This window comes from Condylura cristata, unplaced genomic scaffold (genome assembly GCF_000260355.1).
Source record: "Condylura cristata isolate star-nosed mole 26May11 unplaced genomic scaffold, ConCri1.0 scaffold00001, whole genome shotgun sequence".
In the NCBI taxonomy this organism is placed as follows: domain Eukaryota; kingdom Metazoa; phylum Chordata; class Mammalia; order Eulipotyphla; family Talpidae; genus Condylura; species Condylura cristata.
Window position 1 is genome coordinate 3,401,953 of NW_004567102.1, and position 12,591 is coordinate 3,414,543.

Genomic DNA, 12,591 nt, shown 5'->3' on the forward strand with positions numbered 1-12,591 from the left:
TTCCTGAACCCCACTTCTCCATGTCTCTCTGCAACACTCCCTCCACCCTCCTCCCTACCTTCTCGCTGCTACCCCTCCTCCCCCCCCAAATTTAGAACTCTTGGGCAGACCCCTGGGGCCCAGGTGGGGAGGTGGGCAGACTGAGGGCAGGGGTGACTGACAGCAGGATGCCACAGCTAAAGAAGGAAGTATAAATATAAAGCAGCCAGTGTAGGACTGGACAGAGGCCATATGAAACACACGGTACATTCCGGCCCCAGTGTAACAAACTGTACCAGCCTTTTTGAGAGCTGAGAGCACTGAAGAGGGGAGGGAAGAGAGCAGGGGTTCCTTCGAGGTTGGCCTGGCTGCTTTCTCCCCCACTTCTCCCACAGCTTGGGCACCACAGGGAAAGTCCTGATGTTCCTTTTGCAACCACAGGAAACCTACTATCCCTGCTCACGCTCTGTACCAAGTGTTCTTTTCAGCAGTTCCAGATTGGAAGGTGGCAATGGGGGCTGGGGATGGATTGGGCTGGGTGCAGGCAGCCATAGCAGCCCAGGTGACATGAAGGGGGGGCAGGGTATAGCAAGCATCTGTTGGACCCTGACTCAGAGTTTGAACCCCTTAAGTACCACAACAGAGGTACAGATGATGGGTGAGGTGTAGGAAAGGAAGTGCCTTGCCCAAGGTCACACAGCCAGAGGAGCACCAGGGTGGCACCAGAATGTATCCAGAGCTGGGCAGTGCTGGGCAGCTCTCTTGGGTGTAATGTGTAGGAGTGGCAGGCCAGGGAACAGGCAGTGCCTTGGGGACTGAGGGTGGGGAGCCCAGATCTAAGGCTGCCTCTCTGCTCTGGTTGGTTCCAGGCAGGTCTGGTTTGGGCACCAACCCCTTTACTCCTCCCAAACCTCCCCCTCCCCCTTAAATATTAGAGATAATGCATGTAAAGTGCCTAGCATGAGGCTGGTCTGTGGTGATGTCAACCAGAATGAGTCACCTCCATTCCTCCTCTCTCCTCCTCCACATACACACAGCTCCAGGCGTAGAACTTCCCAAGATCATTCTCCCATTTCATCATCTTCTTCCTTTTGAATTCCTATAGGCCTTATACACAGTGGGTACTCACCACCTGCTGGTATGGGTTATTATTTAACCTCACAGGACCTGTGTTTGTCTCTTGGACTGGGCTGCACACTGCTCCAGGGCAGGAAATCATTTCAATACGCCCAGATTTATCGAACATCAAATCCAGTGCCAAGCTTGGTCCGTGCGGGATGAGCTAGAGAGATGGGGGAGGCCTCAAAGAAGCAGACTTTGTTTCTGCCCGCAAGGACTTTCTAATCTGCTTAGAAGAACAGGATTAGTAAACAGATCGCTAGAATATGAGACAAACCACACGCTGTGCCCTGAGAAAGGTACAAACTGAGTGTGCTGGGCTTTCAGAGGGGAGAGGAATCGAATTTGGCTGGCCCTATTCCAAGCAGCATTTATGAGCTGGAGCCTGAAAGATGGGTAGACATGGAGGTGGGCACCCCGGCACGGGAAATGGTGAAGGGCTTTCAATTGTGTAAGGACATCCCTAGCTCCCACATAGTAGGCACCCAGTTTGTAAGTGTTCTATGCACTCCTCGGTTTGGAAACATTGGGCTGTGGAGGACCTGCACTTGGTGATGTCTTTGTGCAGATGGATGAGTAAGGGGAAAACTATGATTCTGAATAAATTCAGATTTGGGACTGGACAAAGGGGGGGGGTGTATCAGGGTCCAGTTTAGGGTTGCCTTCCTCCACCCCACCACCCACTCCTACAGACTGAGTAGTGGCTGAGGCTTCCTACTCCTGGCATCTTGCCAGGGGTTTCCCAAGCTATCCAAAAGGCTGGGCTTGGTTTGTCGGCCCCTGGGAATCCCTGGAGTCTCCAGGCTTGTGTGAAAAAAGGAGTAGGGGGAAGGGGGGCGAGAAAAGGGGAGGTTCCTCCTGGAGAGAGCTTGAATTGGTCCCCTCTACAGGGCTTCCGTTGTCACGTGACTGCATCCCAGGTCTCTCGAGCCTGGGGCTAGTGCGCTTCTAGCTATCGGCTTCCAGGCTCCTGGACCGAGCGCCAGCCGGGCAGGGGAGGCAGCCAAGGCGGCAGCCTGGGCGGCTCCTGCTCGCTGCTAGAACGACCAGCACCTGCCTCCCCTGCCACCGCTAGCTCGCAAACCCCGCCGCCCGGTGCTACTCCAGGTCCCATAAACGCCTGGGGTTCCAAATCAGGACTCAGGAGGGGAGATGGATAGGTCTGGGTGTTCTAAAGCTGGTGGTCCGGCTGGGGCCCTCATTGCAGGGATGTGCACCAGCCCTGGGCTGTCGCTGGTGCAGGCTCGGGGCCTCGGCCCCACTGCGCACACGCAGGGCTTACTGAGGTGACCGGGAGGCTGCGGTGGCTTGGAGGTTGCGCGCCGAGCGCAAGCCGCTAGCACAAACAGGGCGAGGAGGCTGGTGTGAGCGCCTGGGCCCGGTGCCAGCGCGCCGGGGCTGGAACACAATGTCCCGAGCGGGCGGGCGGGCGGGCGAGCGGGGAGCGAGAACAGCCTGACTCAGCAGCTGGGTAAGTGGGTGTGCTCGCTCACCAGATCAACCGCTCTTGCAGCTTGCGGTCAGCTACGACCCGACTCTCGCAGGCGCCCCGGAGCGGGAGGGGCCGGCACACCGCCCGCCCGCTGCTCTGCTCCTGCCCCAGCCTGTGCGCGGGACCCCCACGTGGCCGCTTTGAGTATCCCTTCTCTGCCGTCGCACCCCTCCACCAAACTGTTTCATAGCCCCCCTACCCTGACTCCCTGCCTGAGCCCAGCAGGCTCTGCCCACCTGGGAGGGGCACTCGCCCCGCCCCACAGGTGTGGCTGGGCATACAGCTGTTGTATACTTCTTCCATTTCCCCCAAAACCCCACCACTCTGGAAGGCTTCTCGGTGTGTGTGTGTGTGTGTGTGTGTGTGTGTGTGTGTGTGTGTGTGATGGGGGTGGGGCGGAGGGAAGATGGAGCTAACACTTGTTGCAGTTGATGGTAGAAATTTGTTCTGAAGATGGAGAGCAGAGGAAGGTGATGGCAGAAATGGGATATAGAGCAAGCTCTCCCCATTCTCTGTCCTCAACTGACCCAGAGTTCAGTCTCTTCCTGTCCCCTCCCCTCAAAACCACTAGGCCCCTGAAGATTTCCTCAGGGGGAGGGAGAAGCAGGTGGGGAGGTGCTTTGAAGCTTGAGACCCTGCTTTTCTGCCTTATCCACCCTCCCGACCAAAGCCACAACAAAGAACCACGAATCCTGCCACCCAGCCACAATGCTTCTCCTCTCTTCTCTGCTCCAGCTGTCCCCTGTGGTCCGGTGGGTCCGGTGGGGCCATTGTAAGGATGACAGCAGGGCAGGAGCTCAGATGGCAGCCCAGTGCAGGACTCTTCCTAGGAGGTGGGACTTGTCCCAAGCCCCAGCCCCCTGGGATGTCTGCAAGGTGCCCAGGGGACAGGCTGTGCCCGGAGTGTGCCAGGGCAGGCAGGGAGGGGCTCCCTCCTCTGCAGAGTTCCAGGAAAGGCCCTGGCAGTCAGCACAGGCCTGGGCTCCAGGGCCTTCAAGGGTGGGGCTGGGGGGAGGGACCCCAGGCTGCTGAAGTGCCTCACCTGGGCCTCAGGCCCTGGGCCCATCTGATGGCATCTCTGGCACTCTCTGCAGCCAATGGTGAGGAGATGGATGCCAACACAGGCCTGGGCCATGGACCACCTTCCCACACATGGCTCACCTAGCCAGTGCTCACCCAATCGCCTGTCAGGAGGTAGCTTCATTGTCATCGACTCCCACCTCTTGCTAATGTATGAAATCTGTCCATAACATCTACAGTCAGTGATAATGCTAAAGCTGTTTGCACACCTGTAGTAACAGGGACACTCACACAAGGCAGTCTAGCACCCTTCTGGACTTTTCCTTTCTCCAAGTCCAGTCATCTCTAGGACAGCTGCTCTCACATGGCCTAAAAGTGACTGGATTCATCCTCACGTCCCTCCTGTCAGCTCCTCCTTACTGCCCAACATGCGTGACTTTCCCGTACCCCAATCTCACCATAAAGGTGGATTCATTTTAAACTATTTCCTCCAACATCTAGTCCATTACCAGGTTCTCTTTGTTGTTTCTACTACAAGATATATTATTGTTTTTTCTCACTCATCCTGTCCTCTCCAACCCCACAGATTCCACCTTTGGCCCAAATCCCTAAGCTGTTGCCACACTGTCCTTTCTGACTCAGATTTTTCCTTCCTCCTACATACCCTTCTGGAATAATCTTTCTCAAACATTAGTTATTGTGTAGATGATCACTTCACACTCCTCAACCAAGCACACTGGGTACACTGGCTGCTAAACTGTGTGTTCCACATGAAGGCACCTGGGTTCATTCACAGAAGGGACTACAGAGCTCTCCTAGGGGCTGGTGCATAGTGGGGAGAGCAGCAGATGTTCCTTGAGTGACAGATGCATTTGGTGGAACTCCCTTCTTGCCCTTCCATTTCTCTCTCCTGACGTGGTCCCATTCCCATCAAGCCTATTGGCTTCCTGATGCTCACTCAGTGGACTTCTTGTTTCAAGAAGCCACTAGTTTTCATTTCCCAAAATCTCACAGAGGGGTGGAGGCAAGAGAAGCTGACATCCAAGTTAACAGCAGGAGGTTTGTGTCAAATACCAACTGCAAAGTCCTTGTTGAATGCAGAGTGGAATGAGTGCAGCTGCCTCCTGGGAGCCTTTGCCCCAGTAAGAAAACCCCTGCGGAGGGTAGAAAGCAGAAAGGACAGTGAGTGTAACCAGTGGTTTTGGAGTTTGCAGAGGGATCCACTGGCCATCCAGTCTGCCTAGCTCTGGATCCCTGGTCTGATGCCCTTAGATTGTTCTTTTTCTTGGCACCACATCACTCAGACACACACCACCAGTGATCCTGGCCCCATCACCACCTCATAATCCAGCTCAAAATCCAGCTCCTGCAGGAAGGCGCTGATAATCTCTACCTCACTTTGATCATTTGCCATCAACTTCCCTTTGAGCCTTATGGCTACCTTCAACTTTTTTTTCTAAATTGGTAGTATTTTCAACTCCTTCATGTCAGAGCAGTGTCTTTATTTTTTATTTGCAGACATCTGTTTATTTTGAAAAGGAGACATAAGACAGGGCACTGGGGCACTGGAACCTGTAGACCTGGGTGTTCTACTATTTAGCTGTTTGCTCTTGGGGAAGTCTTTAAACCTCTCCGAGTCAGTTTCTCCATCGGCAGAAGGCGCTAGTGATACTTTGCATGGTGAAGGGCAGAGACTCCAGTGAATACAAAGTGCCAAGAACGAGCCTGTTGCACAGTGAGCAGACAATAGCTTGTCTTTCTTCCCGGCGCCGACGGCGACTTCCCTGAATTGGGGGAGTGGGGGGGGGGAAGCACCTCCCACATAGGGGCACTTTAAGTGTGAAAAGGGACACTCTTACTAATTCACCGGTTCCACATACGTAAGCCGGGGACGCATGGCCACTCTACCAAAACTCACAATAACAGAGAGGGAAGGACTCGGATTGTGCGCCCGGACAAACCAGTATCTAAGCGTGTCGCACAGTACAGTTCAAACTCAACGAGCGTTTACTGAATGAACCAACGAAAGGACCAGTCCTCCCCTCAGTTTCCTAGAGCATCTGCGCGAAAAGGAGAGAAGATTAAAAAGCCCGCCCCCGCCGCCTCCCCACCCCCACCCGGGTCCCAAAGCCTCCGGCAACCTCCTTTCTCTAAGGTCTTGTCTCCGGCCCGCTTCCCCGCCCCCGGTTGCCTAGGAAACAGTGACGTGTACGTGAGGGGCGTGACCTCTCGCCATCCTCTCTGGGAGTCCCGGGCCCCTACTCATCCCAGCCTGGCGGGTGGATGAAGTTGGGGGCCTCGACCCTTCCAGCTCCTCGCTGGGCTTGGCGCTGGCTAAGTCCACCTGGGCCCCTCGTGGCTTGCTCGAGTGCGGGCACCTCACCTCGCACCGGTGAACTGGCGAGGGTCAGGAGGATGCCTCGTTCCCAGGAAGTCCTCTTCACCCCTTCTCCCCAGACGGGCCAGAGGATCCCGAGGACCCGGCCCCGCGCGCAGCCCGGGCCCGCCCCTCTCCGGACAGCTCTCGGGCTAGCCCCGCGTCCCGGCGGGTGGGCCGGGAGAGTGGGACCCCAGGGCGCCTGGGCGCCCTGGTGCGCGGGATAGAAAGAGTTAAACAAGGTGCCGGCGCTGGGCGCGGCGGGAATGGGGGAGGGGAGCGAAGGGAAAGTGAGAGCGGGGGCGGGGGGTGGGGGAGCGGGAGCGAAAGAACATCCTGTGCCCGCCGCCGGATGCGCGCGGGGGGAGGAGGTAGTCCGGGGAGGGCGGGCGAGATGGGGGGAGGCCCGGGGTGGGGAAAGGCGCGGCCTCCGCCCGCCCCCACCCCCGTCACCCGGCTCTCCTCTGGGGGCGCGCTCCCTGAGTTTTCGCGGCGCGGTTCTTCCCGTCCCCATGTCTTCGCGGGAGGAGCGAGCTACCGAGACGCCCCAGAATCTGGCTCCTGGGCCGGGGTGGACGCCACTTGGGAGGAGATGGTCTTGGGGAGTGTGGGATCTCCGCCAGGGTCCTGGCGGCCCCCAGTCTTTCATCTCTCAGTTTTCTGGCTTTCTGCGGAGGAAGCTCGCACGTGTTGAGCGTCTCCTTGCACCGAGAGTCACAACACACATTTTCTCATTCAGTCCCGACAGCAGCACTTCCCGGTTGTAGGTAGGTATTAATGGACGGGGATTCGGAGGAGGAAACAGACAGGGATTATGGAATTTGCCCCAGCGGGTCGGACACCAGCGGCTTTTTCCTTTAAGGACAGAGCAGACTAACGAGACTTTAGCTTCTCCTAAGCGCACAGGAGCTGGGCATGGGTCACCCTCGGTTATAGCCTGGAGGGCACGGGAGGCCCCCAAGAGTGGTTGAGAATTAGCTCTAACTAGACTCAAGTGCTCCTTACCAGAGAGTGAATGAGATGAGTATATCTCAGCTGGTAAAGGTGTGTGTGTGTGTGTGGTGGTCTTAGAGTTTCATTAGCTAAAGGATGGTTTTTAGAAACAAAGTACCTCTGGAAAATGGAGGACTGGGTAGAACTCCTGGCCGTGGGATTTGTGGGGCGGGATTTGTGGGGCCTTCAAAGAGGGCTCCCAAATTGCCCAGGGCAGTCAGATGATTTACCGGAATTGTGACGGATTAGCCTGAAAGTGGGTGGGAGGTGTAGAGGGTGAGTGGAAAGGCCGGGGGATGAATAATGTGCCTTTCAGTCCTCCTTGAGACCCTCAATCTGTGTGCTCAACCCCTCCCTCACGGAGTGAGGCCTCCTTTTGGGGAGAAGCTAACATAACTTGGAGGCCTCATCTAGGATGGGGAGGTGAGATCTGATCCTTCCCTACGTCTCCCTTTTCTTTCTCTCCCTGCAATATCTCCATACCCCCTAGCCTCACATTCTGGTACAGGGCAGGGAGGTGAGAAGCTCCAAACCAGGCTCAGGTCCCAGCCAGCACTGAGTATAGTCAGTCTTCACCTGACTTTGTGCTCCTGAGCTGCTCCAGGGTTTGAAGGAGGAGGGGAAACTGGGAAACAGAGCTCTTACCCCCTTCACCCCAGGTAGATGGCATCACTCCTAAGTGGTCATTCTCTTCCTTCACTCACTTCCACCCCTCTTCAAGGGCCATTGCTCAGTCTGCTAAGTCCCAAGGTGTGTAACTCCATGGAACCCCTGCAATGTGGATGAGTAAAGACCCTCAGAGAACTCCCCACTTCAATGGGACCACCCATCAGGTCCAACAGATGTCTGACCGGACTGTTTAGGCTTCAAGGCCCCCCTGGTGACTCTTAGGCTAGTCTTCAGAACAAGGTCCCTTCTCTGGCCTTTCCAGCCACCGGAGTGCATCTGCAACCCTCTCATCCTGAGCAAACATGGTTCCTTAAAGCCCTCCAACGGAGAGTTCTTTCTTGGCTATAACCTAACTCCTTCCTGCTACACTTAAATGTCATTTCTTGTTTCCCTCCTCAAATGATTCAGCGGGATTAAGAGGCAGTCTTCCCCAATCTGACTTTTTCACTAGTCTACAGCACAACGAAAAGGAAAACATTAAGACAGGGGAATGTGTATTGTTGTCCTTTCGCGGGAATGACTGTTTTGGTTCAGATGTTTTTGAGAATTAAAGCCCACTTGCTTTTATGAAACGATGGCAATAATAGATGGTAGATAATAGAAGGTTCTTAGGGAGCATAACTTCAACTCTGTGGGAATTTGGCTTTGTTTACCTCTTTCCCATCAACTTCAGAAACTTCGACCACCAGCTAGAGAGAAAGCTGAGATTCCAGACACACAGATGGCCCCAAGTTTCTGACCAGCCCTCACCAAGACAAAAAGGACACCAGCTGCCGTAGCATCTGCCTCTCTGCCATGGGGACCAGCTTTTCTCCTGGAGGCTAATGCTCCCATCGTGTTAGGTGTGCTTAGTTTAAGGAAGGAGTGAGGCTCCAGCCCTACTGCCAGGTTCAGAATCAGTTCAGTCAGAGACTCGGTTTTGTGATTTTTGTACCTCATCTTCCCCACCTGTAAAATGGGAGTAAAGCCACCTTGGGGTGCTTGTGAGTAATAAGTACTTGGAACAGTGCCCCGTACTTGGAGCCCACCAGTGCTGACTATAATAGAATTAGGGTGACAGCAGGTTTCATCTGGACCAGTGGTACTATCAGATCTGAGACCCTCATAGTTTAAAGACACAGACACCCCTTCCCCTCCCCGGAAATTTAACCCTGCATCCCCTCTGGTTACAAATGCAGAAATGGGGACCCAGGCAAGGGGAGATCCCTTACTCCTCCAGCAACTCACTAATGGGCCTGGGCCTCTGTGTCTGGACTTTCATTGTTCTGCCCTGGATGGATGACAGAACATGACTTGAACATCCACTAAATGCAGGACTCTGCTGGATGTTGGAGATGCAAATACAGTTGCTGTCAGAGCTTTCAGTCAGTCAGTCAGATAATGTCTGTCATAGGGGAACATGCATAAGATAATGGATTTACCTCATGACTGCAACACTTTACAAGGAACTCCTTTCCATTTCATTCTCCCGTGGAAGGGGACGCCCAGTAGAAACACCATAGACCAGCAATGGATCTATGGTCAAGAGATCAAGAATGGGAGGGAAGTGAGGCCACAGAGTGCCACTGTTCACACCCCAGCCACCCTCCCAGGAACTTCTAAAAGGCCCAGTCCGGAAATGTGGCCTCTGCTGCCCTCTAATGGAGGAAGGCAGCGCTGGAGCCCCCACTAACCTGGCCTCCCTGAAACAAAAGGGCATTCCTGCCTGCCCTTAGACTTGATTCCCCTAGAATCTTGAGCTTTGCTTCCTGCAGTCTCTGAGGCAGAACCTTCTGTTCTTTGAGGAGCCCTGACTGTCCCAGTTCCCAACTACCACCCTCCATCTCCCATTTCTCCAGTTTCCTTTGTTGCCTGCGTTCCGATTCTGGTGCCCTGGTGCCTGGCCCTAACAGGGTTCTGGTTCCGGAAGGCCCCTGCCAGGTGCCTCAGGCCTCGCTCCCACCCAGGCACAAGGTGGCACTGAAGACATGGGCGTGAACTTCCCCCAGTGTGTGAAGCAGCTGGACATCCGCAAAGCTATAGTGAGCCTGGCCACAGGTGCTGGGGCCATCTACCTACTCTACAAAGCCATCAGGGCAGGTGTAAGATGCCAGCCTCCCCTCTGCACCAACTCGCCCATCTGCATCGCCCGTGAGTGTCCGGGCCCTAGGGAGAGGGCTGTGTCCCAGGAGGTACCCGCTTCCGAGGCTTCCAGTGTGGGAGGGCCCAAAGGTGATCCTCTTCCTTTTTTCTCTTCTCCATCTTCCTCAAACCCACCCTGCAAACCAACTCTGCCATTCCCCAGAGAAGTCTTTGCTGGAGATGAGGACTCGGGATCCCTGAGTGGGTACCACTCAGGTGGATCCTCAGAACTCATCTAACAGGTCTTCAAATTCTGCATTCCCTCTAGCTCCCAGGCTGGCACTGTTTGGAAATGGCATTAGTAGTTTCCCCCAAGGAAGAATGGGGGGACATACATGCCCATAGCCTTTACTAGTCCATGTGGCACAATTATGCAAAGTAGAATATGGTAACACTTGTGCAACATTTTTGTTGCTATCTGTTAGAACCTCATTGCCATGAACCAATTATGAGGAAACATGACCTATTACTGCGATATGCCAGAAATATGTCCTAGTAAATGTTTACAGTATGAACAGTACATGTTGGTTGTGATGAACAGTACATGTTGGTTGTGCAGCGTACACTGTTCTACTGTACACAGTAGTCCTGCTTACAACAGGACTTCTCAGAAAAGGCAAGCCAGTCTTGCCCCTAGGTCTCTTTCCCCAGTTTCCCAACCCTATGTCTTGATCACTTCCGAGCCCACATCCTGAGCTTGCCGGGGTGGTTGTCTAGGCTTGGCAATCGAGCGAGAGCGGCATGGGCGGGACTCAGGTGAGCTCCGGAGGCTCCTCAACTCTTTGGAGTGCAAACAGGACGAGTACGCCAAGAGCATGATCCTGCACAGTATCACCCGCTGTGTGTACTTGCTGGAGGCTGAGGTGAGGGAAGGGAAGCAGGAGGTCATCCCCACCCCACAGCCAGCTTGGCCTCTAGAGGCTACAGCTGCCCTCCGCCCTCTTGACTGGCCAAACTATATATCCTGGGAAGCATCTCTCTGGCTAATGGTGGGAAGGGGCTATGCTGAGGGGACCCGGTGATGTGGGGGCCAGTGGACCCTGGACACCCGCTTCTCCTGCCTCTTTCGTCTCTCTTGGCACACTCTAGGCCTCTGCTTGTTCTACTGATGACATCAGGTTGGTGGGCGAAATGCTGGATGACGAGGACAACAGTGTCAAAATCCAAGCTCTGAACACACTTAAAGCTTTCTCTGGCATCAGAAAATTCAGGCTCAAAATCCAGGTGAGCCAAGGGACACACAGGTTGTTCATAGCCCTTGGGTTCTTTAATGGGCTTAATTGCTCAGGTTCCTGAAGTTTGTAACCTAGAAGTGGTTTTCCTTGGATGAAAGTGGGCAAATGGTGGCCATATTCCCAGCAAGGTAATAAAAGTCTCTGAATTTCAGGCTGAAACTAAACTATGGTACTAGGAATAACTCTGAGGACGCCTAGACAGCCCCTAAGATTCTTTGACACCACTGAACTGACACCATCTGGGTATCCTGCCGTTCAATGTGGATACACACTGACTGGAATTAGCACGGACCCTAGGTGAAGGCCCCATTTCACACGCCAGACAGTCTCAGTACTTCTGACCAACTGGCTACAAATTTGGAGGCTCCCACAATGCTCCTTAGGTTTGAGATTCACCTAGAACAACTTCTAGAACTCAGAAAAACACTGTGTTGACCAGTGTATTCTGAAAGGTATATCCTAGGAGCAGCCAAATGAGATAAGAGGTGTTTAAGCAAGGTGTGGGAGGAGGTATACAGAAGCTCCATGCCCTCTCTGGCTTTGTCTCCTCCTTGCAACTAGAGGTGTTTGACAACCCTCAAGTTCTCCAGACTGTTGTTTAGGAGTTTCTATGGGGGTTTTATTATGTAGACATAATTGATTATTCTTTGACCAACAGTGATTGATTGGAGTTCAATCTCCAGCTCCTATCTTTCCCCCAAATTCAAGGACAGCACTGAAAGATCCAATCCTCTAACCACAATGTGGCGTTTTCTGGTCACAGGTGCCATCCTGAAACTATCAGAGGGCTTCATGGGTCACCTTATTACCATAAAGTCAGGGTGATAATGGGTTTGTTATGAGTAACAAAAGACCCTCCTGTCAGGAAATTCCAAGGATTTCATGAGCTCTGTACCTGGAACCAAGGACAACATCAAGTATTTATTATCACATCATCCTCCCCATTCTGCGTTGTTACAGTTGGTGAGTGGGCTATTGATGGTTATGAGAAAACAGAAGCCAGCTAATGTCAGCTAATGTTCCCCCAACTTGGTCCTACCCCCAGGCTTACCTGTTTGCACACATATCTTGGCCATGCTTTTCTGCTGGTACCATGAAAAAATGGCTTTCTTCCTGCTTGTGGCCAATGCCATCCTAAGTCCTGGATCCCATCCCCTTCCTGAGGGCCTCTCTCTTTGACTTACCTATTTTTAGTACACTCCATTCCCTTGCACTTAAAAAGCAAAACAAACAAGCAACCTTCTTGGACCTCCAGTTCTCCCTCTTGCAAATGGTCAATTTATTCCAAATTATAAATCCTAAAAATTACAAACATTGGAAATGTGTACATTAGAAAGAGTATCTAAACAAAACACCCACAACCAGAACCCAGGTTAAGAAATAAAACAGTCCCATAAAGAGATGGGACTACATCAAGTTAAATAGCTTCCGTACAGCAAAAGAGACATTACAAAAAACAAACAGACAGCCCACTAATTGGGAAAACATTTTCTCATACAAAAGTAGTGATAAAGGACTGATCACAAAAATATACGGAGAACTGATGAAACTCAACAAAAATAAACAACCCCATCAAAAAATGGGCA

The 12,591-nt window shown here is 53.2% G+C and overlaps 1 protein-coding gene across 1 annotated transcript in view; it reads left to right on the top strand.

Moving 5' to 3' along the window:
• The first annotated feature begins 9,208 nt into the window (after positions 1 to 9,208).
• ARMC12 (armadillo repeat containing 12) overlaps positions 9,209 to 12,591 on the top strand; it is a 12,685-nt gene continuing 9,302 nt past the window's right edge. Inside the window, exons 1-3 of the mRNA XM_004673419.2 lie at positions 9,209 to 9,860; positions 10,488 to 10,633; positions 10,860 to 10,994. Of these exons, the coding sequence (XP_004673476.1) occupies positions 9,617 to 9,860; positions 10,488 to 10,633; positions 10,860 to 10,994 (525 nt within the window). The 5' untranslated portion in view covers positions 9,209 to 9,616. The remainder of the gene's footprint in view (positions 9,861 to 10,487; positions 10,634 to 10,859; positions 10,995 to 12,591) is intronic.